This window comes from Rhincodon typus, chromosome 9, assembly GCF_021869965.1.
Source record: "Rhincodon typus isolate 14 chromosome 9, sRhiTyp1.1, whole genome shotgun sequence".
NCBI lineage: Eukaryota > Metazoa > Chordata > Chondrichthyes > Orectolobiformes > Rhincodontidae > Rhincodon > Rhincodon typus.
In genome coordinates this window covers 87,035,160-87,062,476 of record NC_063340.1, presented here as the reverse complement: position 1 = coordinate 87,062,476, position 27,317 = coordinate 87,035,160, and the positions used below count along the sequence as shown (strand labels likewise).

Genomic DNA, 27,317 nt, shown 5'->3' with positions numbered 1-27,317 from the left:
CTGACGTTTCGGGCCTAGACCCTTCATCAGAAACGTCAGCCTTCCTGCTCCTCTGATGCTGCTTGGCCTGCTGTGTTCATCCAGCTCTACACCTTGTTATCTTTGCGTTCATAATGTGATCAGTTTTGATATCAGCCAGCAACACCAATGGCAAGCAGTAAGAGAGGGAGAGACTCCTGGTCAGCACATGATGGTAAGAACATAAGAACTAGGAGCAGGAGTGGGCCATTCAGCCCATCATGTTTGCTCCATCATTCAATATGATCATGGCTGATCTCATCTCAGTCTCAATATCATTTTCCTGCCTGTTCCCCATAGTCCTTAACCCATTAATAATTAAAAATCTGTCTATCTCCTCCTTAAATTTATTCAGCGTCCCTGCATCCACCACATATCCACCGACAGACGATCCTTTGAAATACGTCATTCCATTTCATGTTCTGTTTTAAATCTGCTACCCATTAACCTAAAACTGTGACCTCTCATTCTAGATTGACCCACAAGGAGACATCCTCTCTGTGTCTACTTTGTCAATCTCCTTTAGCATCTTATACAGCTCAATTAGATCTCCTCTCATCTTTCTAAAGTCTAGTGAGTGTCTGCCTAATCTGGTCAATCTCTCCTCATAAGACAAGCCTTTCATCTCTGGAACCAATATTGTGAAACTCCTCAGAACTGTTTCAAATGCAATTACATCCTTCCTCAAATAAAGGGACCAAAACTATATATAGTGCTCTGGATGTCTCACTAATGCCTTGTACAATTGCAAGAAGGCTTTCCTAAATTCGTGCTCCATTCCTTTAGCAATAAGTACCAAACACTGATGTCTCTGTCTCTCCAAACTGTAACATGATTGTAAAAGCATGCGTTGCCACAGCAACTTGGCCTCCTCGAGGGGCTGGTTGTCTCTGTTGGCTGTGCAGCTCCTGAGGAACAGACGGGTACCAACAAGATACGGTCGTGTATCCGAGTGACGTGATAAAGCAGCAGGTTATATTAAAGAAAGACACAAGCCCTTGCACCCTGTAAATTGCACTGAGTGACATCCTGAAACATGAGGTCTTCAAAGTGATGATGGATGAATACTGCAATGGCGTGAATCATTATTGTGCTGAATTCCTGGCCATTCTTACATTAGTTATGCACACTCATGCCTCGGCTAGGTATATTTACAGCAATGGTCATGCACCTGGGTGCATTCTTTCTGAACAGTTACTGATCTCTGTCATTACCACATGCTTTTTGAAATTGCTGAACTTATTAAAATTTTTCATTTTGCACTCATCAGGACAATGCAGGACTGCACATTTCATACAACGTATACCACAGGACTCTTGCATGTTAATTGGTTGGCACGTAGGCGCGATTGGCTCAGTTTCGTCCATGGAGAAAGCATGGAGGGAAATATAGGCTCCTCAAGCTCCCAGGAAATTCACAAAAATGTGTAAGTTGTGAACATACTTCTTTCATTTGCAGAGGCCCTTGAATATGAATGTATGTCACTTATAGCAGGCATAGATACTTGACTGCTTGTCTTAAATTTGTTCTTAATATAGCAATTGGCGTACTTAGGATTGCTCGACAAGTGCCGCCCAATTACAGTTTTGCATCTAACAGCAGAAATTTTGTTTTAGGCTTTGTAAGCTCCCACTGGTTAAGTACCTTCTGTCCTCTGCCTATTACAAAAAAAACACAGGAACAAGGTTTTTTGAGTTCTTTTCTTTGCTAAATTTTGCACTTGCATGACAATTGGATATTGATGTGACATTCTAGCCTTCAACCTTTTAGACTTGGCAATGGTGTTTCATCGATTAAGTTATAAAAAAAGTTAGCATTGTCCTACCAGACCTTAGGGCTTCTATCCAATCAAGAACGATGACTGGTGGTGGTTTAATCTGAGGGTCGCTGTGCCTCGGGTGAAGAGAGAAGATGAGAAAGAAAATCCTACATGGAAACATCAGCCAGTGCAGGAACTGAGCCCATGCTGTTGGCATCACTTGGTATCAAAAACCAGCTGCCCAGCCAACTGAGCTAACAGACTCCCACTAAATTATGGAGTTAACCTGACAGATGATGTCTCTGACCTGCAGATTATACCACTGGAGAAGATGCAATAGGCAGAAATTTAACGAAAGGAAAAGGATAGGGAAGTTATTAACCTTTATTGCTATCAAGAGATCAGATGTGGGGCAGGATTGTGACCAGATGTCAGAGATAAATACATCCATCCACTTGGGTGGGCTCCTTGTAAACATGGTGGGACGTTCGGGGAATAACGAGTTGAGAATTATAATTGCTTCAGGACAAGTAAATAAGCTGCATACCATCTGTAGATCAAAAGTGATCTCAACACAACTGGAGACTCAGTTCCACCGTTATCTCACTGTCCCAGTTTTCTTTCACAGCAACAATTAAGGTTCTCAGTTTCCACATATTCTGGTTTCTGAAGGCATGGGGTGTGAGTGGCTTTCAGTGCCAACAAAAAAGAAACAACTCTGACGCTAGGATTGAGATATAACAGTTAGAAGCACTTTGGACACAGTTAATAAAAGGCACCAATTAAAACTGCTCCGTCCTGAAATTGACTGGTGTCAGCCACATCAGTACTAACTCTGTCAGGAATCCAGCAACAACAGGCTGTGTGTATATGAGAGTGATTGGCATGGACCATCATTTATTGGCCCTGCCCAACTGCTTGTTGGCATGCCACATACATCTAAGTGGCTTGATCAGCCATATCAGTGGGTAGTTAAGGGTCATAGAATTCCTATTTATGGAAACGGGCCATTTGGCCCATCAGGTCCACACTGAGCCTTCGAAGATCATCTCTCCCATACCCACTCCCCTACCCTATCCCTGCATTTCCCATGGCTAATCCATTCAGCCTGCACATCCCTGACCACTATGGGGCAATTTAGCATGGCCAATCCAACTAACCTGTGCATTGTCAGACTGTGGGAGGAGAATAGGCCATCTGGAGGAAACTCATGCAAACATGGGGAGAATGTGCAAACTCCACAAGAATGGTCACCCAAGGGTGGAATCAAACCTGGGACTTTGGTGCTATGAGGCGGCAGTGCTAACCACTGAGCCACCATGGCACCCATATTACTACAGATGTCAGTTATGTGAAATAGGCCAGACTGGATAGGAATGGTTGCTAGCTTCCCCTGAAGGTCATCAGAGAACCAGTAGGGTTTTTACAATAATCAAGAAGTTTCATGCTTACTATTGATGAGAATAGTAATGTATTCCAGCACTTAATGTCCCCCCAGTTACCATGATGGGATTTGAACTCATTAGGGCCTCTGAGATTACTAGTCCAGTAATGCTACCACTATGCAACTGTACACTGACCCAAGCGGTACTGAAGAGAGGTGAATGCTCCTGGGCACCTTGAGGTAATTATTGCCCCAGGCCAATATTGTTGAAGATGAATTTCGGTCAAAGTTTTCCTAATATATAGAAAGAAGATTTTCTGAAGGTCACCCACCATTAATTGACCCAGAAAGAAACCACAACCTAGCAGCTTGTTGTCTGCAGTGTGCTGAATCAATGTAATTATTAGAAAGCAGTGGCTGAGTGTGTCGTTGAACTCTGTGTTGCGAGCTTGCTGCATGTGTCATTAACATTTATGAATCTGATGCACGGGCTGTTCTGTACACCCAGTAACCATCTGTGAGAAGAGATCTTCCTTTCTCCATTGCGTCTGTCCCCCAGGGGGGCAATGGTCCCTTACACTGCTCAGACGTCGGAGGTCTTTGCATGGCACCATACGCAGAGGTCAATGTGTTGGCCCATTAATCAGTACACATGGAACTTCCCAGCCGTGCAGTTTAAAGGGAGCGTGAGTGACGTGTAACATTGCAGAGGTCTTTAAGCTTCTACGTTTCAATTTCTCAAAACGCACCCGATTTAAACAGCCTTACGGTCAGGAGTCTGAAAAATCACATCCAATTTCAATTAACATTGAGGTGAGGCACTTTTATTTCCCTCAAAGGTGTGTGTCTGTCTTTGGAGCCCACATTCTGAAAAGGTGCTGGAAGCGGAGCCCTTGAATATTTTTTAAGGCAGAAGTCGGTAAATTCTTGTTAAGCAGGGGGTGGAAGGTTATCAGGGATAGACAAAATTTGAGGCTACAATGAAATAAGCCATGAACTTCTTCAATGGTGGAGCAGGCTGGAGGGGCTGAATGGCCTATTTCTGATTCATATATTCCAATTAAAATGCTTTAATGAAATGTGTACTTTTTAAATACACTGTCATTGTTCTGCATAACCCCCAAAGACAAGAAATGTATATGATGACAAATGCTCAAAAAGTATGCATTTATTGTGTTGTACAGATTGTTGGGTTCTGTTAAGAATCTGTAAAGATCCATAATCATGCCAAATCTCATCAGTAATTGTGCTGCATTTGTTTGTGAGCTAGGACATTTTATTGTCTTATTTTAAAAAGGCATTCCTTCATTGAAGGCAGTTGAGAGAAGGTTCACTTGGACGATTCCTGGGACGGAGCTATTGTCCTATGAGGAAAGGTTAAACAGATTAGGATGTTACTCACTGGAGTTTCAAAGAAGGAGAGGTGATCTCATTGAAAATACAGGATTCTTAAGGGGCTTGGCAGAGTAAATGCTGAGAGGATGTTTCTGTTCATGGGAGAGTTTAGATCCAGAATACAGGGGTACCAATTTATGACTAAGATAAGGAGGAATTTCTTGTCTCAGAGGGTTATGAATCTTTGGAACTCCTTGCCACAGAGAGCAGTGGGGGCAGAGTCCTTGTGTATATTTAAGGTTGAGATAGATAGATTCTTGATCAGTCGGGGAATCAAGGGTTATGGGGAAAGGCAAGAAAGTGGATATGAGGAATATCAGATCAGCCATGATCCTATTGGATGTCAGAGCAGGCTTGAGGGGCTGAATGATCTAATCCTGTTCCTATTTCTTTTGATCTTATGGTCATTGCTGTCTTGATGTTACTGGCAATGATATCCATTTGGCAATGTTTCTGGCAAGTCTTTCTAAAGCCACAGACAAGAGGAATGTAAATGATTTATCAACTAAACAATTACACCAAATCGGTCAATAACATCAAGAGCCTAATGACCATAACACCATATTTAGAGAAACATTTCTCAACAGAGATTTCTCACAAAGGACATCAATTTAAGGTGAATGGCAAACTGGCCAATAGTAATACGAGGGTAAGTGATTTGATCAATTAGGTTAATAGGCTGAGGAATGGCAGGTGGAGTTTAATTTGCATAAATGCAAGGTATTATATTTTGGTAAAACAAACAAGGGCAGGAGTTATACAATTCAGAAAAGATTTACCAGGATGTTGCGGGAATGGAGGGTTTGAATTATGAAAATAAACTGGATAGCTTGGGACTTTTTTGACTGGAGTGTAAGAGGTTGAGGGGTGACTTTATAGAGATTTATAAAATCATAAGATAAGATGAATAGTCGGTGCCTTTTCCCTAGGGTGGAGGAGTTAAAAACTAGGGGGCATATTTTTAAGGTGAGAGGAGTAAGTTTTAAAAAGGACATGGGGAGAAACTTTTTTTACACAGAGAGGTTCGTGTGTGAAATGAACTGCCAGAGAAAGTGATGGATGCAAGTACAGTTACAACATTTTAAAGACATTTGGAGAAGTACATGAATAAGAAATAGTTAGAGAGATATGGGCCAAGCGCAGGCAGCTGGGACTAGTTTAGTTTGTTTGTTTGGATGAGTTGGACCAAAAGGTCTGTTTCTGTGCTGTATGACTCTATGACTCTATGGTTAGGATATGGAATGAACTATCAGGAAGTGATGTGAAGGCATATTAATTCTTGGTTTCAAAAGGGAATTGGATGCCTCTGAAGAGAAAATAACTTCAGAACCATGGAGAAAGGTGGTGGGTATGGGACCTGTTGAGTTGCTGGACCTGTACCCGTTACATTAAACTCCACCTTATGTTCCTGCCCTAGACCTCTCAACCAGGAGAAATGGTTCTTCTCTATCTACCTTAACCATTCCCGGAACATCTTTAAAACTTCAATTAAATTGTTACTTAAACTCCAGAATTCTAAGTTACACAATGCTAGTTTGTATAATCTCTCCTCATTATTTAACCCTCAGGCATCATTCTAGTAAACACATGCTGCTCTCCCTTTCAGGCTCAAACATCCTTCCTAGGATGTGGCATCTAGAAATTCTCATAACACTCTTCTTCCGTGGTATCATCTATAAGGTTAACCATCATTAGTACAATGCTTTGAGCAAGATAATTAATAAATATTCTGAAGAGCAGGAGAAACCAGAATTGAGGTCTGGAGACTTCACTGTTCACAGCTGCCAAAGACAATTACATATATGTTTATTTATAGATATCTAGCCTGTTTCCGATTATCAAGCAACTTCATAATCCAATTTACCAATTCACCATGGATCCCAGGAGTTTTTGTTCAAGTTGTAAGTCTCTTGTCAGAGACAGCAGATGTTTTCTGGGAGTCAACCACATTATTTTTATCCACCGACTGTGTTGTTACACACTTAAAGAATTTTAACAAATTACTTCGATGCAGCTTGCTTTTGATAAACCCTTGTTGATTTGTACACCCTTGATAGTTCTAGAAATTCTTGAATAACTTCCTGTAAAACAGACGTGGATTTAATTGCACATAGCATGGAGAAATGCAGCACAGAAACAAACCACTCATCCTAAACAAAACAGAAATTGTTGGAGAAACTCAGCAGGTCTGGCAGTATCTGTGGGAAGAAAGCAGAGTTAACGTTTTGAATTGGTGAAGAAGGGTCTTTCTGAAGAAGGGTCTAGGCCCGAAACATCAGCCTTCCTGCTCCTCTGATGCTGCTTGGCCTGCTGTGTTCATCCAGCTCTACACCTTGTTATCTCAGATTCTCCGGCATCGGCAGTTCCTACTATCTCTGCAAACCCTTCCATTTGCTTCTCCATTATCTGTGTATCAGGTTTCCTCTCAATTTCAAGAAGCATTCATCCAATGCACATTGCAGAGGGTTTCACATTTTCACCTCTGTCTTTCTAAAGAAATTCACCTAGATTTTTTAACCCATTTGTTTGCAGATCTGGTCTGGATTCACCCACAAATGGAAACAGTTTTTCTGTGTCAACTCCATTGAAGCTGTTTGCAACTAAAAAAGCATTCATCGAATCTCCTCGTAATACCTTTACCCCTTTACAGTCATTCTCAAAGTGTGGTCTGTGCACCACTGATGGTCCATGAGATCTTCCAGTTGGTCCTTGCATTGGAACAAGATGCAAATGTCTGATGTGTAATGTCACAGCTGAGATTTTACAGGAGAATAAGTTGCAAACCTCATACCCATTATACGCTGTAGTATATACAGTCATACGGCACGGAAACAGACCCTACAGTCCAACTCATCCATGCTAACCATAATCCCAAATTGAACTCGTCCCACTTGCCTACATTTGGCCCATATGCCCCCAAACCGTTCTTATTCATGTACCTATCCAAATGTCTTTTAAATGTTGTAACTAGACCTGTATCTACCACTTCCTCTGGATGTTCATTCCAAATAAGGAAAAAAATTGCCCTTCAGGTCCCTTTTAAATCTTTCTCCTCTCATCTAATATGACCTCTAGTTTTGAACTCTGTCACCACAGGGAAAAGACCTTTGCTATTTACCTTATCTATCCCCCTCGTGATTTTATAAACCTCTATAAGGTCATCCCCTCAACATCCTACGCTCCAGTGAAAAAAGTCCCAGCCAATCCAACCTAGCCTCGTAACTGAAACCGTCCCCAGTTCTAGCAACATCCTGGCAAATCGTTTCTGAACCCTCTCCAATTTAATAATATCCTTCCTATAGCAGGTCAACCAGAACTGCATACTGTACTCCAAACGTGGCCTCACCAATGTCGTGTACAACCTCAACTTGATGTCCCAACTCCTATACACAATGGTCTGAGCAATGAAGGCAAGTGTGCTAAATGCTGCCTTAACCACCCTGTCTACTGTGATGCAACTTTCAAAGAACTATGTAATTGACCCCGAGGTCTCTCTCTTTGACAACACTACCCAGGGCCCTACCATTAACTGTATAAGTACTGCCCTTGTTTGTTTTACCAAAATGTAATGTCTCACATTTATTCAAATTAAACTCCATCTGTCACTCCTCAGCCCTTTGGCCCAATTGACGATGATCCCTTTGTAATCTTAGATAATCTTCTTCACTGTCGACTACACCCACCAATTTTGGTCTGATTCGCAAACTTGCTAACCATGCCTTCTAAATTCTCATCCAAATCATTTATTTAAGTGACAAACAGATATATCCCTGACAGTGTAGAAAGTTCAGGAGTGATCTGATTGAAGTCTTCAAGATATTAACAGGAAAACTTAGGATAGATAAACTATTTCCACTGTTCTGAAGAAGGGGCACTATCTAAATGTTAACTTTGCATTGTATCCACAAACGCTGCCAGACTTCCCAAGTTGCCAGCAATTTTAGTTTTTATTTCCCCTATTTAGAGGTTCTAGAACTAGGGGGCATAGATCAAAAATTAGGGACTGACTATTCAGGAGAGATGTTAGGAAGCATTTGATACACAAAGGGTGGGAGAGGTTTGAAACTGTCTTCACAAACAGCATTTGATGCTAGATTGGTTTGCATCTTAAATTCAAGACAGATCCATTTTTCTAATGCAAATGTGTTAAGAGATATGAGCCGAAGGGTAGGTACATGGCGTTAGGCCACTGATCAGCCATGATCTCTGTAGGGCAGAAAGAGGCCATTCAGCCCATAAGTGTACACCAACCCTTCCAACAAACTTCCCACCCAGACTCAGCATCCCCATAGCTAATCCACCTAACCTGCACATCTTCGGACTGTGGGAGGTAACAGGGACGCCCAGAGGAGAGCCACACAGACACAGGGAGAATGTGCAAACTCCACTGAGACGATAGCCCTAGGGTGAAATTGAACCTGGGTCCCTGGCGCTGTGAGGCAGCAGCGCTAACTACTGAGCCAACATGCAGCCCGTTGACTGGCAGACCAGGATCGAGAGGCTGAATGGCCTACACTTGGCCCTATGTTCCTATGCAGTGATGACATTAGTTTTGATGTGTTTAACAGGGCATAGGCACCTCACTTTAAAATATGTGCTCTTTTCTTCAAGATCTGGCTCCAGCATGTTCTGGTTTATTTACCCGAGTCTACAGCCAGGCTCAACCAATGAAGCAAAGTGAACATTAATAGTAAAGAGACCACATAATCAAACCCAAAACAATTGAACACTACACATGTAGCATTGTACAAACAGACGGGCTACCGCATGCATAACACATGTTGTCATAAGCAGCAACAGTTTCAGAAACAAGATTTTTGACACATTTGCCACACATGAGAACAATGTCAGATTTCCAACAACTGAGTGGGGCCTGAAAGCAGAGAGGAACCAGCTGAATGGGGAGCTTGACTCACCAGACATCACCTCATTGGTGTCTCAACAAAGGCAGTGTCATTCTGCCCATTAATCCTGACTCGCTTCATTTGTAGCGGTAAGTGGAAACGAAAAGCAACAGAACCCAATGGTGGCTTGGGAGGACTTTAAGTGGCTCATGGACAAAGGAGTCTGAGAAGCACAGACTTGTATTAAACATGGCTATTCAGTAAGTCAACAATCCCAGCGCCTAACCTCTTCTAAATGAGAAAAGGATAAATTTTATTAACAATGTGGTCACTTCACCTTGTGCTTCCCTCTGGCATGAGATCACTGTGTAATCAGAGTTGTACAGTAACACATGAGATATATTTCTTTCCTTATTATGCACTTTGTGCTGTTGAAGCTAGCAGTCAGCAGATAGATTCTGAACGTGTGCTTTATTAAACAATAATTCCACATCGAGGCTCATGGAAAGATACAGGTCTTTGGAAAGTAGTGATAAATATTCAACAGCAAATAGGCAGCTCCCTCGTAAGAATTGTTTTCATTTCAGCCATAGGAAAATCCTGCCGCAAACCTTGACCTACCCAACATCTCTCTCAGTCCAAAGTGTTGAAAAAATTACAAATACAGCACCGCCTGCACTCACAACCACAACAGCTACCTGAGAACTGTTAAATATCCTGTTTGTGGATGAGATGTTGGAGATGAAAATGACCTTCTATGGGAGCAAAAACAGGAACTGTCCTCCTGCAGGTCTTAGAAAAATAAGTGGCAACTTGATTGAAATATCTAAGACCCTGCCCCAGCATGACAGGGCACAAGTGGAGAGGATATTCCTCTGTCATAGAGTCATAGATTCATAGGGTCATAGAGTGCAGAAAAGGCCCTTCGGCCCATTGAGCCTGCACCAACAATAACTACCACTAAAGGCATGCTAATCCCAGTTTCCTGCAGTTGTCCCATATCCTTGAATATTATGATATTTCAAGTACTTTTCTAAATATTTTTTAAGGGTTGTAAGGTTTCCAGCCTCCATTACCTTCCCAGTCAGTGCATTGCAGATTCCCACCACCCATTGAGTGAAAAAGCTTTTTTCCTAAATCCCGCCTGAATCTCCTGCCCCTTACCCTAAAACTATGCCCTCTTGTGATTGACTCCTCAACCAAGGCAAACAGTTGATCTCTATTCACCCAGTCCATACCTCTCATTATCTTATACACCTCAAACATCTCCTCCTCAGTCTTCTCTGCTCTAAAGAAAGCAATCCAAGTTCTTCAAGTCTCTCTTTATAGCTCAATTTCTCTATCCCAGGCAACATTCTGGTCAACCTCCTCAGTACCACCTCTAACACATCCTTCCTGTAGTGAGATGACCAGAACTATACACTGTACTCCAGCTGTACAACTCTAGCATTTTCTCCTTGCTCTTATACTCTATACCATGACTGATGAAAGCAAGTGTCCCATATTCCTTCTTAACTATCCTATTCACGTGCTCTGCCAACTTCAGGGATCTATGCATAATTACCCCAAGATCCCTCTGTTCCTCTAAGGTGCCCAATGTCCTGCCATTCATTAAATACTCCCTCACCTTGTTTCTTCTTCCAAAATGCATCACATCACATTTATCAGAGTTAAATGCCATCTGCCACTGCTCTGCCTATCTGACGAATCCATCTATATCTTCCTGTAACTTACAATTATCTTCTTCACTATTAACCACCCTACCAATCTTGGTGTCATCTCAAATTTGCATACCATTCCCACCAACATTTTCATCAATGTCTTTTCTGTTTATAACAAACAATAAGGGTCCCAGTTCTGCTCCTTGTGATACACCACTGGACACTGGCCTTCAGTGACTCAAACAGCCTTCTACCACTACCTTTTGTGTCCTATTACTGAGCCAGTTTGTGATCCATCTCACCAGTTTCCCTCAATTCCATGTGCTTTAACCTTCTCAATCAGTCTCCCCTTGTTTAAAAATCAGAGGTCACCTACTTAAAGCAGGGATGAGGCAAAAAGAAATCTTCTCTTCGAGAGCCTTGAATCTTTGAAAATCTCTTGCAGAATGTTTGTTGGAAGCAAAGTCCTTGAATGTTTTTAAGGCAGAGGTGGACAGGTTCTTGGTAAACAAGGAAGTGAAAGGTTAGTGGGGAGGGGTGGGCAGGAATACAGGGTAATCAGATCTTATTAAATGCTGGAACAGGCTCGAGGGGCCAAATGGCCCTGTCCTGTTGCTAACTCATGTATGTAATTTAAATCTCCACTCATCTTTTTATACCATCTCATTGCAGTGAGTCGCAGAACCACAATGACCTTGTTTCACCAGCTTCAACCCCACATGCAGGAGAATAAACAGCTCGGTGATGGCAGGGAGGGCTGGGGAGGTGTATTTGTACATTTCAAGAAACATCTTGAACTCTCTGGTGGCAGAATGCTACTGGGAAAGTCCATACTTACTGCCGGATTTTCCTGTGGTTGAAACAAAAGCAGATGTTGGAAGTTAAACAATGACCATAATCAACTATATCTATATTTTACAGGGAGAGAAAGAGAGAGAGACAAAGCAGTCCTGTAAAGATTAAATCTTCTGGGGATTTCCTTCCTAAGAAATACCAATACAGCAGTGAAAATTAATTTCCTAGAAGTTGGGTACTGTTGGTAGAAATATACTCACTTGAAGAATTAATGCATGGATTTTTGGCTCTGGGTCTAGTTCCTTAATCGGCCATCACAGGATACATACCCAATTGAAAGTGGACAAATCTGCTTGTCCATAATTAAATTTAAAAATATTTTGGATGCTGGAGACCTGAAAGAAATACAGAAACCACTGTAGAAATTCAGCAAGTCTTCAAAGAAAATGCTGTATTGAACTTGAACTGTTAATTTGACTTCTATCTCCACAGATGCTGCCAGATCTGTTGAGTTTCATCTGGATCTTCATTGTAATATTGTCAGTGATAACTGATTCAAATTAATTGATGCTAGATCATTTGCTAATTTTAAATCTGAGATAGATACATTTTTGTGAAGCAAAGGTATTATCGGATATGGGCCAAAGACTGGTACATGGCGTTGTGCCACAGATCAGCCATGATCTCATTGAATGACAGAACAGGCTCAAGAGGCTGAATGGCCTACTTGTGTTCCATATTCCTGTACAGTGACAACACTAGTTTCTATGTGTTTTACAGGGCTTACGCATCTCTCTTTAAAATGTCTGCTCTGTGCTTCTAGAACTTGCTCCCAGCTCGTTCAAGAGTTTGTTTGTTTACCCTGAAACACACCTAGGCTCATGCTGAGAAAGTGTCCATGAACAGGAAGGCAGCAAACCGCATGCCCCAAAACATACATAACTACAATTCACCAAAATATTCATTCCACATCATGACAATAGATCAGAAACCCAAAGTGTTTGGATTTACCAAATTTGAAGAAGACTGCTATAGCCAAAAGATGACTGTGGATGTCAACACTGTGACTGGCAGAGTCCTGTGTGAACACAAGGAATGTCACCCCTATGCCCAATCAGGGAAACTTCAAATGGAAAGGTAAAACAGGGGACAGAAAATCAGGAGCTGACTTGTCTACATTTCTCTCAGGAGGAAGCCATCTCCTGCAGATATCTTTGAGTTTTCTCCACCCAGGAATATACAAAAAAAAACAGGGCTTAAAATGGACTGCAACTCCTGATCTCATGTAATAGTGTGTGGACTAGTGCGCTGGGTAGGTCACAACTTGAGGACAATTAAACACTCTTGCACTGCAAGTAAAAGTTGGTAGGGTAGCACTTCGCTTTGATCACTACAAACCAATCATCGTCAAAAGAAACCAGAAGAAAATAATTTCAATTAACCTGTAAATCCAAGAATCTCAAAATGGACTCAACTGACTCAGCTCAGTCCTAAATTGCTTTCAGTGTATCCTGAGACTGTGGCTCCTGGTTCTGGACTTCATGGTAATTGGGAACATCCTTCCTGTGTGTACCCTGTCTAGTCCTGTTAGAATTTTATACATTTCCATGAGATCCCCCCTCATTTTTCTAAACTTCTGTGAATATAGTCCTGACCAATCCAGTCTCTCTTCATACGTCAGTCCTGCCATCTCAGGAATCAATTTGGTAAAAACTTCTTTTGTCAGAAATCTATCGCCAGAACATCCTTCCTCAGACAAGGAGACCAAAACTGCATACAATACCACAGGCATGGTCTCACTAAGGCCCTGGATAATTGCAGCAAGCCATCCCTGCTCCTGTACTTGAATCCTCTCGCTATGAAGGCCAACATACCATTTACCTTCTTCGCTGCTAACTGCACCTCATTCAGTCAGTGGTGTACCCAGGTCTTGCTGCATCTCCTCCTTTTCCAATCTGTCGCCATTCAGAAATAATTTGGATCAGATAGCTCCAGTGGTTAGCACACCACATTTTTATTTGTAAAGAGTCAGATTTAAATCCAGATCCAATGACAGTTCGTCTGTGTTAATCTTGTACCATTTCAAAAAGTACCACCTAAAGGATTAAATTTTCCAAGCAGCCCACCAATTATAGGAACAGAAACCTGCCAAATAGAAATGCATTTCAATTACATATTGTATTAGACTCTTGTGGGTGATGCTTCATAAATCCCACCTCTAAGAATCTTTCCGTTTCGCTGAATTCTTAGAACGAGTTCATTTCTTTGTGGTCATGATGATTCAGTTGCTTGTCTCAGTGAGTAGACATTTCATCAAGAATCTGATGCAGTAAAGCTGGGTGAAATACATTACCTGAAAATCATTTCTAAATCCCAAGATTTCACATGGCATTGAATGGTTACACTGGAGAAGGAGACCTTTCAGCCTATTCAGTTCTGTGCTGGCTCCGTGTTAAGAGCTACACAGCTCATCCCACTCCCCTCTCCTTATCCCTGGAGTCCTGCAAATTTTCCGTTTTTAGACAATTATCCAATTTCCTCTGGAAAACTGCAAGATTGAATCTGCCTCCACCACAATCTCAGGCAGTGCATTCCAGGTCCAATTCCAAACCTTTTCCTCATGTCTTCTTTGGTTCTTTTGCCAATCGCTTTGACTGATGTCCTCCTTCTTTTCCGCTAACAGGAATAGTTTCTCCCTAATTACTCTGCCAAAAGCACACATGATTTTGAACACCTCTATCACGTTTCCTCTCAGTTTTCCATTCTCAAAAGAGAATTGCCCTAGCATATCCAATCTGTTCTTCTAACTGAAATCTCTCATCCTTGAAACAGTTGGCTATGTCCTCACTGATGTCACATCCTTTCTAAAGCGCGGTCCCCTAAAACTGAATACAAAAGTCAAGTACAGGGCCTAAAACAGCATTTTCTAAAAGTTCATCATAACTTGCTTGTGTCTACTTCCATCTAGAAGGGCAAGGGCAGCAGATATATGGGAACACCACTATCTCCAAGTTCCCCTCCAAGCCACTCACCATCCTTACCTGGAAATATATCGCCGTTCCTTACTGTCACTGGGTCAAAATCCTGGAATTCCCTCCCTAATAGCATCGTGGGTCATCACAGTGAGGGCTGCAGCAGTTCAAGAAGGCAGATCACCACCACCATCTCATGGGCACCTAGGCGTGGGCAAGAAATGCTGGCCAGCCAGCGACACCCACATCCCACAAATGAATAAAACAAAACTATGCCTCTAACAATTTGTGTATGTATTGCCTTAGGTCCCCTTGCTCTTTTACTTTCTTTCATAATGTATCCATTAAGTTATATCGCCTTTCCCCATTCTTTCTAACAAATACAAATGTTTAGCAGTATTTAAATATGAATTTTAAGTCAGTTCTAAAATTACTCCATGAATGCCAGTATCCCATCACCAAGTCACTCCTTATTTATACATGCATAGTACAAGACACTGACCTAGCTCCCTCAGAGCCAGCTCCTACAGTGAACAGAACCCCTGACACTCCTGTTTATATCTGTCAGCCAGGGCTCCCAGATTGGACCAGAATAACAGCCTCAATCAGGGACCTCATATTCAATGATGTCCACCTGGCTGACCTCAATACAATCACTCCAAGTTCCTTTTAATAGACAGTTAAAGCAGGCAAAGCACTATGGAATGAAGTGTTAAAAAGCAGGTCGCTGGAGAAACTCAGCAGGTCTGGCAGGATCTGTGGAGAAAGTTTTGAGTTCAGTGTGACTTTTCTTCAGAACTCAGATGAAATCAGCAAACTCAGGTGAAGAATTCCACTTAGAGGAAGTGGAAATGGTTGACACAAAGTTCCCAGGGAATATCCAATTTGTGGTCATAATATCACCCACAAGAAAATTCACAGCAACTGCCTACCACTGAGATTTTTGATAACTCCATGCATTAGCACACAGTGAAGGTAAAATCAGCACAGTACCAGAGTGCTCTCTAATTAGGGAGAGACAACTGGTGGAGGTTTAACCTGAGGGTCATCACATGTCAGACGAGGGGTGAGGTTGAGAATGTAGGACCTTCATGGTAATGTCAGCCCTGTGCACAAGGTGGGAGGTGAGATTTAAAAAGGACATGAGGTGCAAATTGTTCACACAGAGTGTGATTCACAAGTAGAATGATCTTCCTGAGGAATTGGTGGATGTGGGTACAATTACAACGGTTAAAAGACATTTACATAAGTACATGAATAGGAAACATTTAGAAGGATGTGGGCCAGGAGCAGGCAGGTGGAGCTAGTTTAGTTTGGGATTATAGGCATGGACCGGTTGGACCGAAGGGTCTGTTTTCATGCTGTATGACTATAGCTCTATGTTGGATTCACCCTACATTGCAAACCAGCCTTCCAGTCAACTGACCCCCATGATATACCTTTTACGCATCTTATTAAGAATTGTGTTTAAATCTAGACACATTAATATCATGACTGTTAATTCTTTAAAACTTCAAGAATCCTACAGAGAAATTGAACGTTGGAGGAAGCTTAGCTATCACATGCGTTGTGATAACATTTTAGACAAAATTGACCCCACCCTTAATTTTGACTCTTGTATTTGATACAGATTTAATATTTAAACTGTCATTGGACCTGGAATTAAACTCAGTTGTCAGTAATAAGAGAACAAAGTGCTAACCCATATGGTTGTCCAAAACTAAACAGGAATGTGAGTTGTGAGGAGGATGATTTGGAGAAGCTAAGTGAGCGGGCAAGGATTCAGTAGATGGAATACAATGTGGAGAAATGTGAGGTTATACACTTTGGTAGGAAAACAGAAATAGAGGGAATTTCTCAAATAGGCTGCAAAGTGTTGAACTTCAAAGGAAGTTGCATGTCCTTATTCATGAGTCATTGCAAGTTAACGTAAAGGTGCAGCCAGCAATTAATGAGCCAAAAGTTCCTTTATTCATTTACAGGATGAGGGTGTCATTTTAGGCAGCATTTATTGCCCATCCCTAATTGCCCAGAGGGCAGTTGAGAGTCAACCACATTGCTGTGGGTCTGGAGTCACATGTAGGTCAGATCAGGTAAGGATGGTAGTTTCCTTCCCTAAAGGACATTAGTGAACCAAATGGGTTTTACCTGACAATCAACAACAGATTCATGGTTATTGCTAGATTCTTAATTCCAGATATTTATTGATTTCAAATTCCACCATCTGCCATGGTGGGATATGAACCCAGAACGTTATCTGGGTCTTTGGATTACCAGTCCAGCAATAATACCACTAGGCCATTGCCTCCCCTACATTACATTGACCTGTATTATAGGAAGAATTGAGTGTAGAAGCAAAGATGTCTTATTGCAGTTACATACAGTCTTGGTGAGGTTTGGTCTTCTAACCTAAAGAAAAATATACTTGTCATAGAGGCAATACAACAAAGGTTCACCAGATTAATTACTGTGATAGAAGGCTTGTCCAGTGAGGTGAGATTAAATAAACTGTGTGTATTCTCTAGAGTTAGAAGCATGTCAGAAAATCCTGACCTAACTTGTTAAATCCTGAACACGTTCACAAGAGTCTGCTATTGTACTTTTAACACAAAGAAAAAAAAATTATTAAACACAAAAAGTACTATATTATATGAGACAATATAAAAGATTAGAAAGATTTAATTATAAATATCAGAAAAGGATTCAAGCTCATATATTTTTATCTCCTAAAAACACCCAAACCTCTGTGCAGTAACAACACCATGCCCTCCACTGAGGCTTGTTGCTGAGGCTGGCATAGCTGCCACCAGTTTCCTTTCAGCAACTTGACATTTTTTGCCCGTTCAGCTGTTATTCCTCCTTGATACAACTAAAACAAACTGCAAACTACATTCACTATTGCTTTTACTTCAGTGCAATGACCTGAGCTCTCAAAACCCAGTGTTTATTGGTCTCTGAATACAATAGATGTGGATGGCTATTACTGTCTGGAATGTTCTGCCTATCTCTGTATGCCATTGGATCCCTGTCACTGAGGAACAGTGCAGGTTTTATCTTTCTGTTCATAATGCACTGAACTGTTCACCTCATTCAGACACATGTAAACAAAACGCAACTCCAGACTTCAGGCACCAATCCAACAAGACCATTCAAAATTGAAACTAAACATGCCTTAACATCCTTTCTTAACTCGCAAAATAACTGCAAAGTATAAATCCACCTTCATTATATCTTGTTCTTAACATTATGTCTTTACTCTTTATAGGCACATTGCAAAACCCAAGATGCCCAGCACCTATTAGACATCACCAAGTTCACTAGAAAGACCACACATCAATGGTGCAGAATGAACCTTACACTTGTAAGGTAACATTTAATGGAGGAACCAATGGTATTGATTGCTAGCTGGAGAGCCAGCAGGGGCCCTGTATTGCTTCTTTTGGGGAAAGGCTCTCAAATTAAGTGCCACTCACAACCTCGACAGGCCAGCAATCTGACCAAGGACCCAGAGGATGGGAGCTCCACCCATTGACAACTGCTGGCCAATCAGAGGCCATTGGTGATATTGAACAGCAGCTCCACCAGGTGCCAGTTGTTGCTGCTGGTACTGCGCCCCCCCACTCAAGGGCGAAGATGATGGATGAAGTCAGGCACACGGTGTGAATGGGAATTGCAGTGATGGACGGGGTTTCGGAGTAAGGAGAGTAAGGACAGGGAATGGATTTCAGTGGAAGACCTTCCTTTTCCATGCTGGTTCCCTCGACTGGGCACTGAGTGACTTCCTGAATGAGGGACAAGCCTTCCCCAATATCTAACTGAGTGGCAGATGGAGTTTAATTTGGATAAATGCAATGTATTGCATTTTGGTAAAACAAACAAGGGCAGGACTTATACAGTTATTGGTAGGACCCCAGGTAGTTCAGTTGAACAGATAGACTTCGGGGTTCAGGTACATAGTTCTTTGAAATTTGTGTCATAGGTAGACAGGGTGGTGAAGAAGGCACTTAGCATGCTTGCCTTCATTGCTCAGTCCACTGTGTATAGGAGTTGGGACATCATGTTGAGGTTGTACAGGATATTGGTGAGGCCACTTTTAGAATATTGTGTATAGCTCTGATTGCCCTGCTGTAGGAAGGATATTATTAAATTGGAGAGGGTTCAGAAAAGATTTTCCAGGATGTTGGCAGAAATGGTGGGTGTGAGATATAAGGAGAGGCTGGATAGTTTGAGACTTTTGTCACTGGAGAGTAGGAGGCTGAGGGGTGACCTTATAGAGGGTTATAAAATCATAAGGGGCATGGATAAGGTGAATAGCGAGGATCTTTTCCCTAGGGTGGGTGAGTTCAAAACAAAGGGGGAGTATTTTTAAGGTGAAAGGAGAAAGATTTTAAAAAGACATGAGAGGCAACTTTTTTACAAAGAGAGTGGTTCATGAACATGAATAGGAAAGATTTGGAGGGATATGGGCAAAATACAGGCAGGTGGGACTAGTTTAGTTTGGGAACATGGGTGATTTAGACTGGTTGGACTGAAGGGTCTGTTTCCGTGCTGTATGACTCTATAACTGGAGCCCACAAACAAACATGCATGTGCTCCCCACATCCCAAGTCACATGTTGGCCATCCATGGGCCTCTTCCAACTACGTATAGGATTGAGGCAGGAAGGGAGCAGGGCTGCCATTGTCTACCCTCCCAACACATTAAATGCCCTCTTTCTTCCACAGGGAAGGCATTAAGGGGTGGCACGGTGGTTAGCACTGCTGCCTTACAACACCAGGGATCTGCATTTGGTTCCATCCTCGGGTGACTGTCTGTGTGGTGTTTGCACATTCTCCCCGTGTCTGCGTGGGTTTCCTCCGGGTGCTCCGGTTTCCTCCCACAGCCCAAAGATGTGCAGGTTAGGTGGATTGGCCATGCTAAATTGCCCATAGTGTCTAGGATGGGAAATACAGGGATAGGGTAGGGGGCGGGTCTGGGTGGGATGGTCTTTGGAGGGTCAGTGTGGACTCAACAGGCCAAATGGCCTGCTTTCACACTGTAGGAATTCTATAAAAAAAAGTTAAATTTCTCCTATGCAATGGAAGTTGTTTCAGTTTTATACACAGTGGAACAGAACAGAGAACATCAGTCCCTGCCAATCCTTTTGCTGTCCTCATCTGAGGAAGGTCATCCTTACCCTGAAAGGAATGCATTGAGGGGTCAGTGGATTGGTACTGGGAATGAGGGGAGATTGAGTAAATCAGGACCTGATGGCCTGGAATTTAGAGTAATGAAACGTTTCTCACTGAGAGACAGAAACTTCTTCAGGGGTTCAACAGGATATTGAAAAAACGTTCTCTGTGCCTGAGGAGACTGGAATACAGGGGCACAGTCTCAGAATATTGTTAAAAACCGAAAGAACTGCAGATGCTGTAAATCAGGAACAAAAACAGAGGTTGCTGGAAAAGTTCAGCAGGTTTGGCAGCATCTGTGAAGGAAAATGTTCCGAGGAAGGGTCAACAGATCCAAAGCATTAACTCTGACTTTTTTCTTCACAGATGCTGCCAGACCTGCTACGCTTTTCCAGCAACTTCGATTTTTATCTCAGAATATTGTTGTTTGGCCTGAGATGAGGAGAAATTTCTTCCACTGAAGTCATTATGAATCTTTATGATTCTGTAGCCCAGAAAGCAGTGTTTGCCCATTTGTTGAGTTTGTTGCAAGATATTGATTGATAGATGTTTGACTATTACGCGAATTAAAGGATATGAGGATAGTTGAAGATAAGGCTTAATTGTACTGAATGGTACAACAGGCTTGAAAGGGTCACATGGCCTATTCTAGTTTTTTTTAGTTACGTTCTTACGTATCATACCCGGGAGTACTTAAAACTGACACTATTACAAAATGGGCGAAGCATTCCATGAGGCAGTACTGAAATGGCAGCACTTATTAAGTAATATTAAAATTCACAAATACAAGTTGTGAAAATCGAATTAAAATAACTGGATTTGAAGTTGAGGCTTGTGTATGCAGTTTAAAAAAAATCTGAAAATATGCTTGGAATCCAAGTGCTTTTAAACGGAAATAGGTTTTGATATCATGGGTTTTGGATAGTCTAAAAAAATTGCAGAAAGTAAACAAGATACAAAATTAAATATACCTGCTCAACATTGCTGGGTTTCATGCAAAACAGATGTTTAAAAGTCTGTGTCTCTTTGGTACGTCTTCCTAACCATTTTCATTGAGTTTAATTCAGTTATTGTCCTACTACATCAACAGCTACACAGCAATGAGGTAGAGGTGTAAGCAACTCAAATGATAGTCCAGTGACGTTTTCATGGCTCAGACATGATTTCTCTGCCCACGCACAGAGCCATTCAAGTTACTGGCAGCTGGCTCTGTAAAAATTCTGAAAGAATTGATGCTCTCGCCATCCCTTTCCACATCTGTCCATCTAATACAAGTGCTGGGGGTTGAGTGGGGGCTGGAGAGGGCAAATGTTCAAAGCAGTCTAACATGCTAATGCAGTATCAGCCTTTGCTTGTGTGGAATGATGGAAATGTTAACCTGCACAATGCATATTAAAGTGGCACTTACGACACTCTTAATGAGTTGCTTCATCTCTCCTTGTTGTAAGCTCAAGTCAGCTTTGCTCTAGTGTGTTACAATGACTCCCTTAAGTAGCTTCCAATTTTTTGCAATTAATTATCACATCCGCAGTGTTATTATCCCAATCCTGTAATAACGGTGAGCTACAATCATTCAGCAACCTCAAGTTGCTATGGGAACCTGCACATTTTACATGTATGTTGCGGTTCGGAGCTTTGGATGGTGATGGTAGAAGCTCCAATTTCCTTCTTATCACCCAGCTGACCAGGAAACTCTCCTGCTCTGACCCATTGCCTTTCACGTGTGTTGGAGGGATTTGCAGGTTGGTACTCAACATCCTTAGCCACGTTATGAAGGAACGTTCACCACATAAACACAGTGGCTGCAAAAGCAGGTCAGAGGCTAGGAATACTGTTGCGAGTAACTCCCCTCCTGCCTCCCCAAAGCCTGTCCACCATCTACAAGGCACAAGTCAGGAATGTGATGGAATACTCCCCACTTGCCCTGAATGGGTGAAGCTCCAACAACACTCAGAAGCTTGACACCATTCAGTTGATTGGCTTCACATCTACAAACATCCACTCTCCTCATCAGTGACGCTCAGTAGCAGCAGTGTGTACTATCTATAAGATACACTGAAACAATTCACCAAAAATTCTTAGACAGCACCTTCCAAACCCACAAATGGTTGTGGGTTTAGAAGGTGCTGTCCTTCCAGAAGGACAAGGGCAACAGAAACATGTGAACACCACCCCCTGCAAATTCCCCTCCAAACCACTCACCTTCCTGTCCTGGAAATATGTCACTGTTCCTTCACTGTGGGTGGGTCAAAATCCTGGAATTCCCTCCCTAAGGGCATCGCAGGTAACCTACAGCACATGGACTGCAGTGGTTCAAGAAGGCAGCTCACCACCACCTTCTCAAGGGGCAACTAGAGATGGGCAAGAAATGCTGGCGCGGCCAGCAACACTCATGTGATGAGGCGGAATTTCTTCTCTCGGAAGGTTGTCAGTCTTTGGAACTCCTTGCCACCAAGAGCTATTTTAGGCTGAGATAAATAGGTTCTTGACCAATAGGGGAATCAAAAGTTGTGGGGAAAGGGCAGGGTTGTATATGTAAGGAGTTTCAGATCAACCATGATCTTATTGAAAGAGAAAACAGAGTTAACGTTTTGGGTCCGGTGACCCTTCCTCAGAACCTTCCTCTGTTCTGAGGAAGGGTCACCGAACCCGAAACATTAACTCTGTTTTCTCCTTCACAGATGCTGCCAGACCTGCTGAGCTTTTCCAGCAACTTTGCTTTTGTTCCTGATTTACAGCATCCTCAGTTCTTTTGGTTTTTATGATCTTATTGAATGTTGTGAAGCTCAAGGGGCTGAATGGCCTAATCCTGGTCCTATATCTTATGGTCTTATGGACCAACAGTTATCACCCTTTATGCATTTGCATGGAGATATTTAAGAATCCATCCTACTGAGGAAGCACAGGTACAACAGTCTAGTGCCTTACTTCACAGTGTAATGAAGGGATAGCTGGCAGAATGGCTAAGCCGCCATTTTGTGACACACAAATTTTTAAAACAATACAGAGGGCTGTACACCTGTGCGTTTAAGCTATGAAAGTTTTTTTAAGAATATTTTTGTTGTGGAAGATGAATAATTTGAGTCAGCCAAAAGACTGTGACCTGAAGGGTCTTGTGGCCTGGGTTCAAGCCCCACCTATTCCTGTGGTTTGTAATGTGTTCCGTTTTTTTGGGGAGGCTCTTGTGACACACTGCGTTCAGATCCCACTTCAGAGACCTGAGTATGAAAATTCAAGATGGCAGCTCCAAGTGGCATTGAGGGTGTGGCTGGAGCCTGGTCTCATCTTTCAAAGGCGACATTAAGCTGACAGCACACCTGCTGTCTCGAGTGAAAGTAAAAGAAATCCCATGTCATCATTTCGAAGACAAGCAGGAAGTCTATCGCCAGTTTCTGGCTCAGTATTCATCGCTCAAGCAAGATCACAGCTTACCTCATCATTTATCACATTGCTATTTGGGGGTGTTCTGAGGAAAGGTCACTGGATCCGAGATGTTAACTCTGATTTCTCACCACAGATGCTGCCAGACCTGCTGAGCTTTTCCAGCAAACTTCTGTTTTTGCTGCTACTTAGGGGAACTTGCTCTGTGCAAATTGGTTGCCCTCATGCCTTGGTTAGAAAAGTGACAGCACTTTAAAAGTTCTGTATTGTCTATAAAGCAGTAGGCTGGCCATCTGTTTTATTCATTCAAGGGAAGTCGGTGCACTGAGCTTGTGAAAGGAATAAATTCAAGTTTTTTTTATTTCTCAAAGACATTCTGGAATGTTAAAGTTGGATAATTCCAATGGAATATTTTCTGTTCTAAAGACAAGATCGTGTGCAAGACTCATGTTGCACTGGAATCAAAGAAATGAAACTGTTTTTCAGTATGTCCACTCAAGTAGCAGTTTAAAACAACGGTGAAAGACATGTAGAGTTCAAGCCAAGGTCATAGACTTCTCTTTTCCTAATTAACCTGCTCAGTGATGTGATCACACACCTCTGGATCAGGTGAGACCAGAATCCAGGCCTCCCAGCTCAAACCTTTGACTCATAGTGTGACCAACTGAGCTACATGTACTGTCAACCTTCTATGGGAAAGGCTGCCACAGTGTCTGAGAGCATTGGTTGGTTATAAGTAGAATTTGTTGCTGGATATCAGGTTGATTGAAAAAGGAAGCTCCACGGTATCTATTAAAAGAGGGATAGTGAGTCAGAGTTTTGCTGACTGGAAGGAATGGAGATTTGTCCCAGGCCCCTGACTGCTCTCAATCTACATAAATGAACATGACTCAGAAAAGTGAACGAAGAAAATCTGATATGGCAACGAAAGAAATACAAAAGGATTTGGACAAACCTTGCGAAGTGGAGAACTGTGACAGATAAAGTTCACTGAAAAAGATTAGTGAAAAGTGTTACATATTATAAGAGAAGATGGTATGATAAGGAGGGAAGTTGAAAGGGAAGTGGGAGTGAAAGCAAACTCAACACTTACCATACCAAGTCATTCTGAGAGAGCAATTAACAAAGCGATATCATTCTGTTGGTTTATATTATGAAATCAGCAGAATATAAACCAGAGATTATCACTTTGAAACTTTGTGTTATGACCGAGGTTTGAGGGTTGCACCAACTCCTTCCTACTCCTACCCTGCTACAGTTCATAACAAATTTCAAAATTTAACCAGGGTGATGGTTGAGCCAAGTATATCGACTTCAGACTGATTCAGTGTTAGAAAAGAGTCACCCAGGTTTCTTAGGACAAAGAAAGAATAACAAATCTATAGCACATGAAACTTAGTCAAATAAAAGAGCAATTGACAAAATAAAGGTTTAGACTGTGCAAAGATAGATATAACATATTCTAAAAACCCCAAATTAACATGAGGCAATTTTAGTTACAGACAGATAGTTGATGACAAGTTTCCAATATTTCTCAGACATTAATGACACTGTGGGTCTCTAAATCTCATTCGAACTCCACAAGAGATTTCAACTGTTCACTTTTGACAACATTTCCTTGAAACTCCCTCAAGAGCTATTCCGTTATAAACTGCCTCAGCAACTGCTCAATGGTGTGGTAGTTTAACTTTCATTCCTGAGGTGATGCTCCTTTGGGGTCTGGAAGCTATAGTATTTATTCACAACTCCAGCTTTTTCACAAACAGCTTGCTTCACCAAGCTAGTACTGCCTGTAGGTTCAGAACTCGATCAATAACAGAAGAGGTGTATTTCTTCTAGAATTGCTATTGTGCATGTTTGAAATAAGTAGAGTCAGGACTTTTACTTGGACAAAGTCAGGGATAACAGGAACAAATAAAATCATTATAAAAATGCATTTGCATCTTAAACATGCAAGCACATACCCAATCAATGATAGAATGCTAAGGGTGATGCTTATCCACTTATCCTGCAATTACTGGTCTGACACCATGAGCTATCTATCAATTCCAGACCTGCCCACTGCATTGTCTAGTCAAACTCCCAATATCCCCCAGTCCATACACATCCAACTGCATGTGTACCAACTTATCTCTAAGATCTTCCCTTAAAATTGTGGGTCTCAGTTCTCTGGATGGTTAAATCAATCCCAGGGAGGCTTTATTTTTAAAAGAAAAAGTGTTCAGCAATTCTTACAGGATCCACCGAATACGATTTAAACTCAAGTTTGGCATTGAATCGGAATCCATACAGTTTGTTGTGGCCTCCAGGGGGCTCTTTATCATTATTTCCAGAATAAGAATAGGCCCTGGCCCATATTTACAAAACAACTTTAACATCACTGTGAAGCAGAAAGCAGAAATTGTGCCCAAATAAATGGCATGAATGCCCCAGTGTTTTGGTAAATGTACTGCTTTCAGTCCAGAAGCTTGTGTGAATGTAAGCCCTTGTTGTTATTAGCAGCTAAGATTTTAATGACAATTGAAGATGCACTATCATTAAGATGCAGTGGACTATCGCTGTAATGATAAGGCTGTCCTTTAATGCTCTCCTCTTCCCATTTATTATTTACATATTCCACTATTCTGCTTGCATATAGAGTGGGTGATTCATGTGAGTTACAGATATTGCTTTGTGCTGAGGTCTCTGTGCATTCAATCAATGGCGACTGATCACTGCAGTGTGTACCCTGTCAATCACCTCCCACCATGAAGAACAGACAAAAAGGATCACTCACTCTGGATTCTCTCCATTGTTAATACGCATGAAACAAGATCATTGTATAATAGCAGGGCAAAATATAAAAGGGGGAGGCTGACAGAGAGGACATCAGGGACACAATCCGCAGTCATCACAGGTACAGAAATCCTGTTTTGACCCTGTGACATTCAAGTAGGAGCAGACCAATCATCCAGCACCAGTGACCAACAAAACACGCCGATTCTGAAAGCCCAACTGTACCTTTCATGTTCAACGCTGTCAGCATCTGTATTGATAAATGCCCTCACAAGCTCTACACAAGCAAACTGCACCCCTGAACCTTTGTGGAAACACTGTGAAAATAATTGAAACTAAGGTTGCAAAATGTTTCCTGCTGAAGCAAAACCCCTGTCACATTGTCTTTTGAAAACAAATGCACATTATCTTCCCCAAATGCAGAGCAGTGGTTTTGAGTTCTTAACACCAGTGGAGGGGAATTTAAAGTGTTCAGCCTGCTAGCTAGCCTTATCACACAATGCAAAGGATTGAAATTCATAAAATTAGACTTGGGATGTCAAGATATAAAATTAAACCTCTCCCTTTCATGAATGACAATGGTCTTGAAGATGTTGTTTTGTGTTAGCAGAGGGAGAGAGAGGAAGAAACGCCCACATTAAATGAGAAATAATATTCATTGAGCGGGGTTTTTTCTGGTGTCTGTGTGTAACTGTGAGGGGGGTGGAGGGGGGAGCTGCATTTAGCAAAGAGGAAGAAGAAAGAACTAGCAGCAGCGACGCCATAGAATAATAATCAGGACTTTACTCTCTTCATGACTTACCAGGTCTATGAATGTTAGGAATTTCCAGCTGCCGCCGTATGTTTGGTGAGCTGGGATGTCGAGGGCTTTGAAATTGCAGAGGATGGAGAGGTAGGAGAGCAGGATAGCAACCCTCAGGACCTGGGAGGGGATGAGAGCCATGTTGCTGCCGCTGATGCTGCTTGTCTCCTCCGCTGCCTAGTAACTGCCTAGACCCAGATGGAGCCTGTTACCATGGAAACCCCAGCCAGCAGGCTGCTGCTAGACACTGGATAACTTAGGCCTTCAAGACACAAGCAGCAGAAATACACACAAGTCAATAAATCCATCATTCTTCGCGTGTGAAAAATATAACCCTGAATTTGAGTTTAACACTCTGTC

The 27,317-nt window shown here is 42.0% G+C and overlaps 1 protein-coding gene across 1 annotated transcript in view; it reads right to left on the bottom strand.

The window, feature by feature from the left end:
- aig1 (androgen-induced 1 (H. sapiens)) overlaps positions 1-27,098 on the bottom strand; it is a 112,812-nt gene extending 85,714 nt beyond the window's left edge. Inside the window, exon 1 of the mRNA XM_048601388.1 lies at positions 26,958-27,098. Coding sequence (XP_048457345.1) covers positions 26,958-27,098 — 141 coding nt within the window. The remainder of the gene's footprint in view (positions 1-26,957) is intronic.
- Between the last annotated feature and the right edge of the window lie 219 nt (positions 27,099-27,317).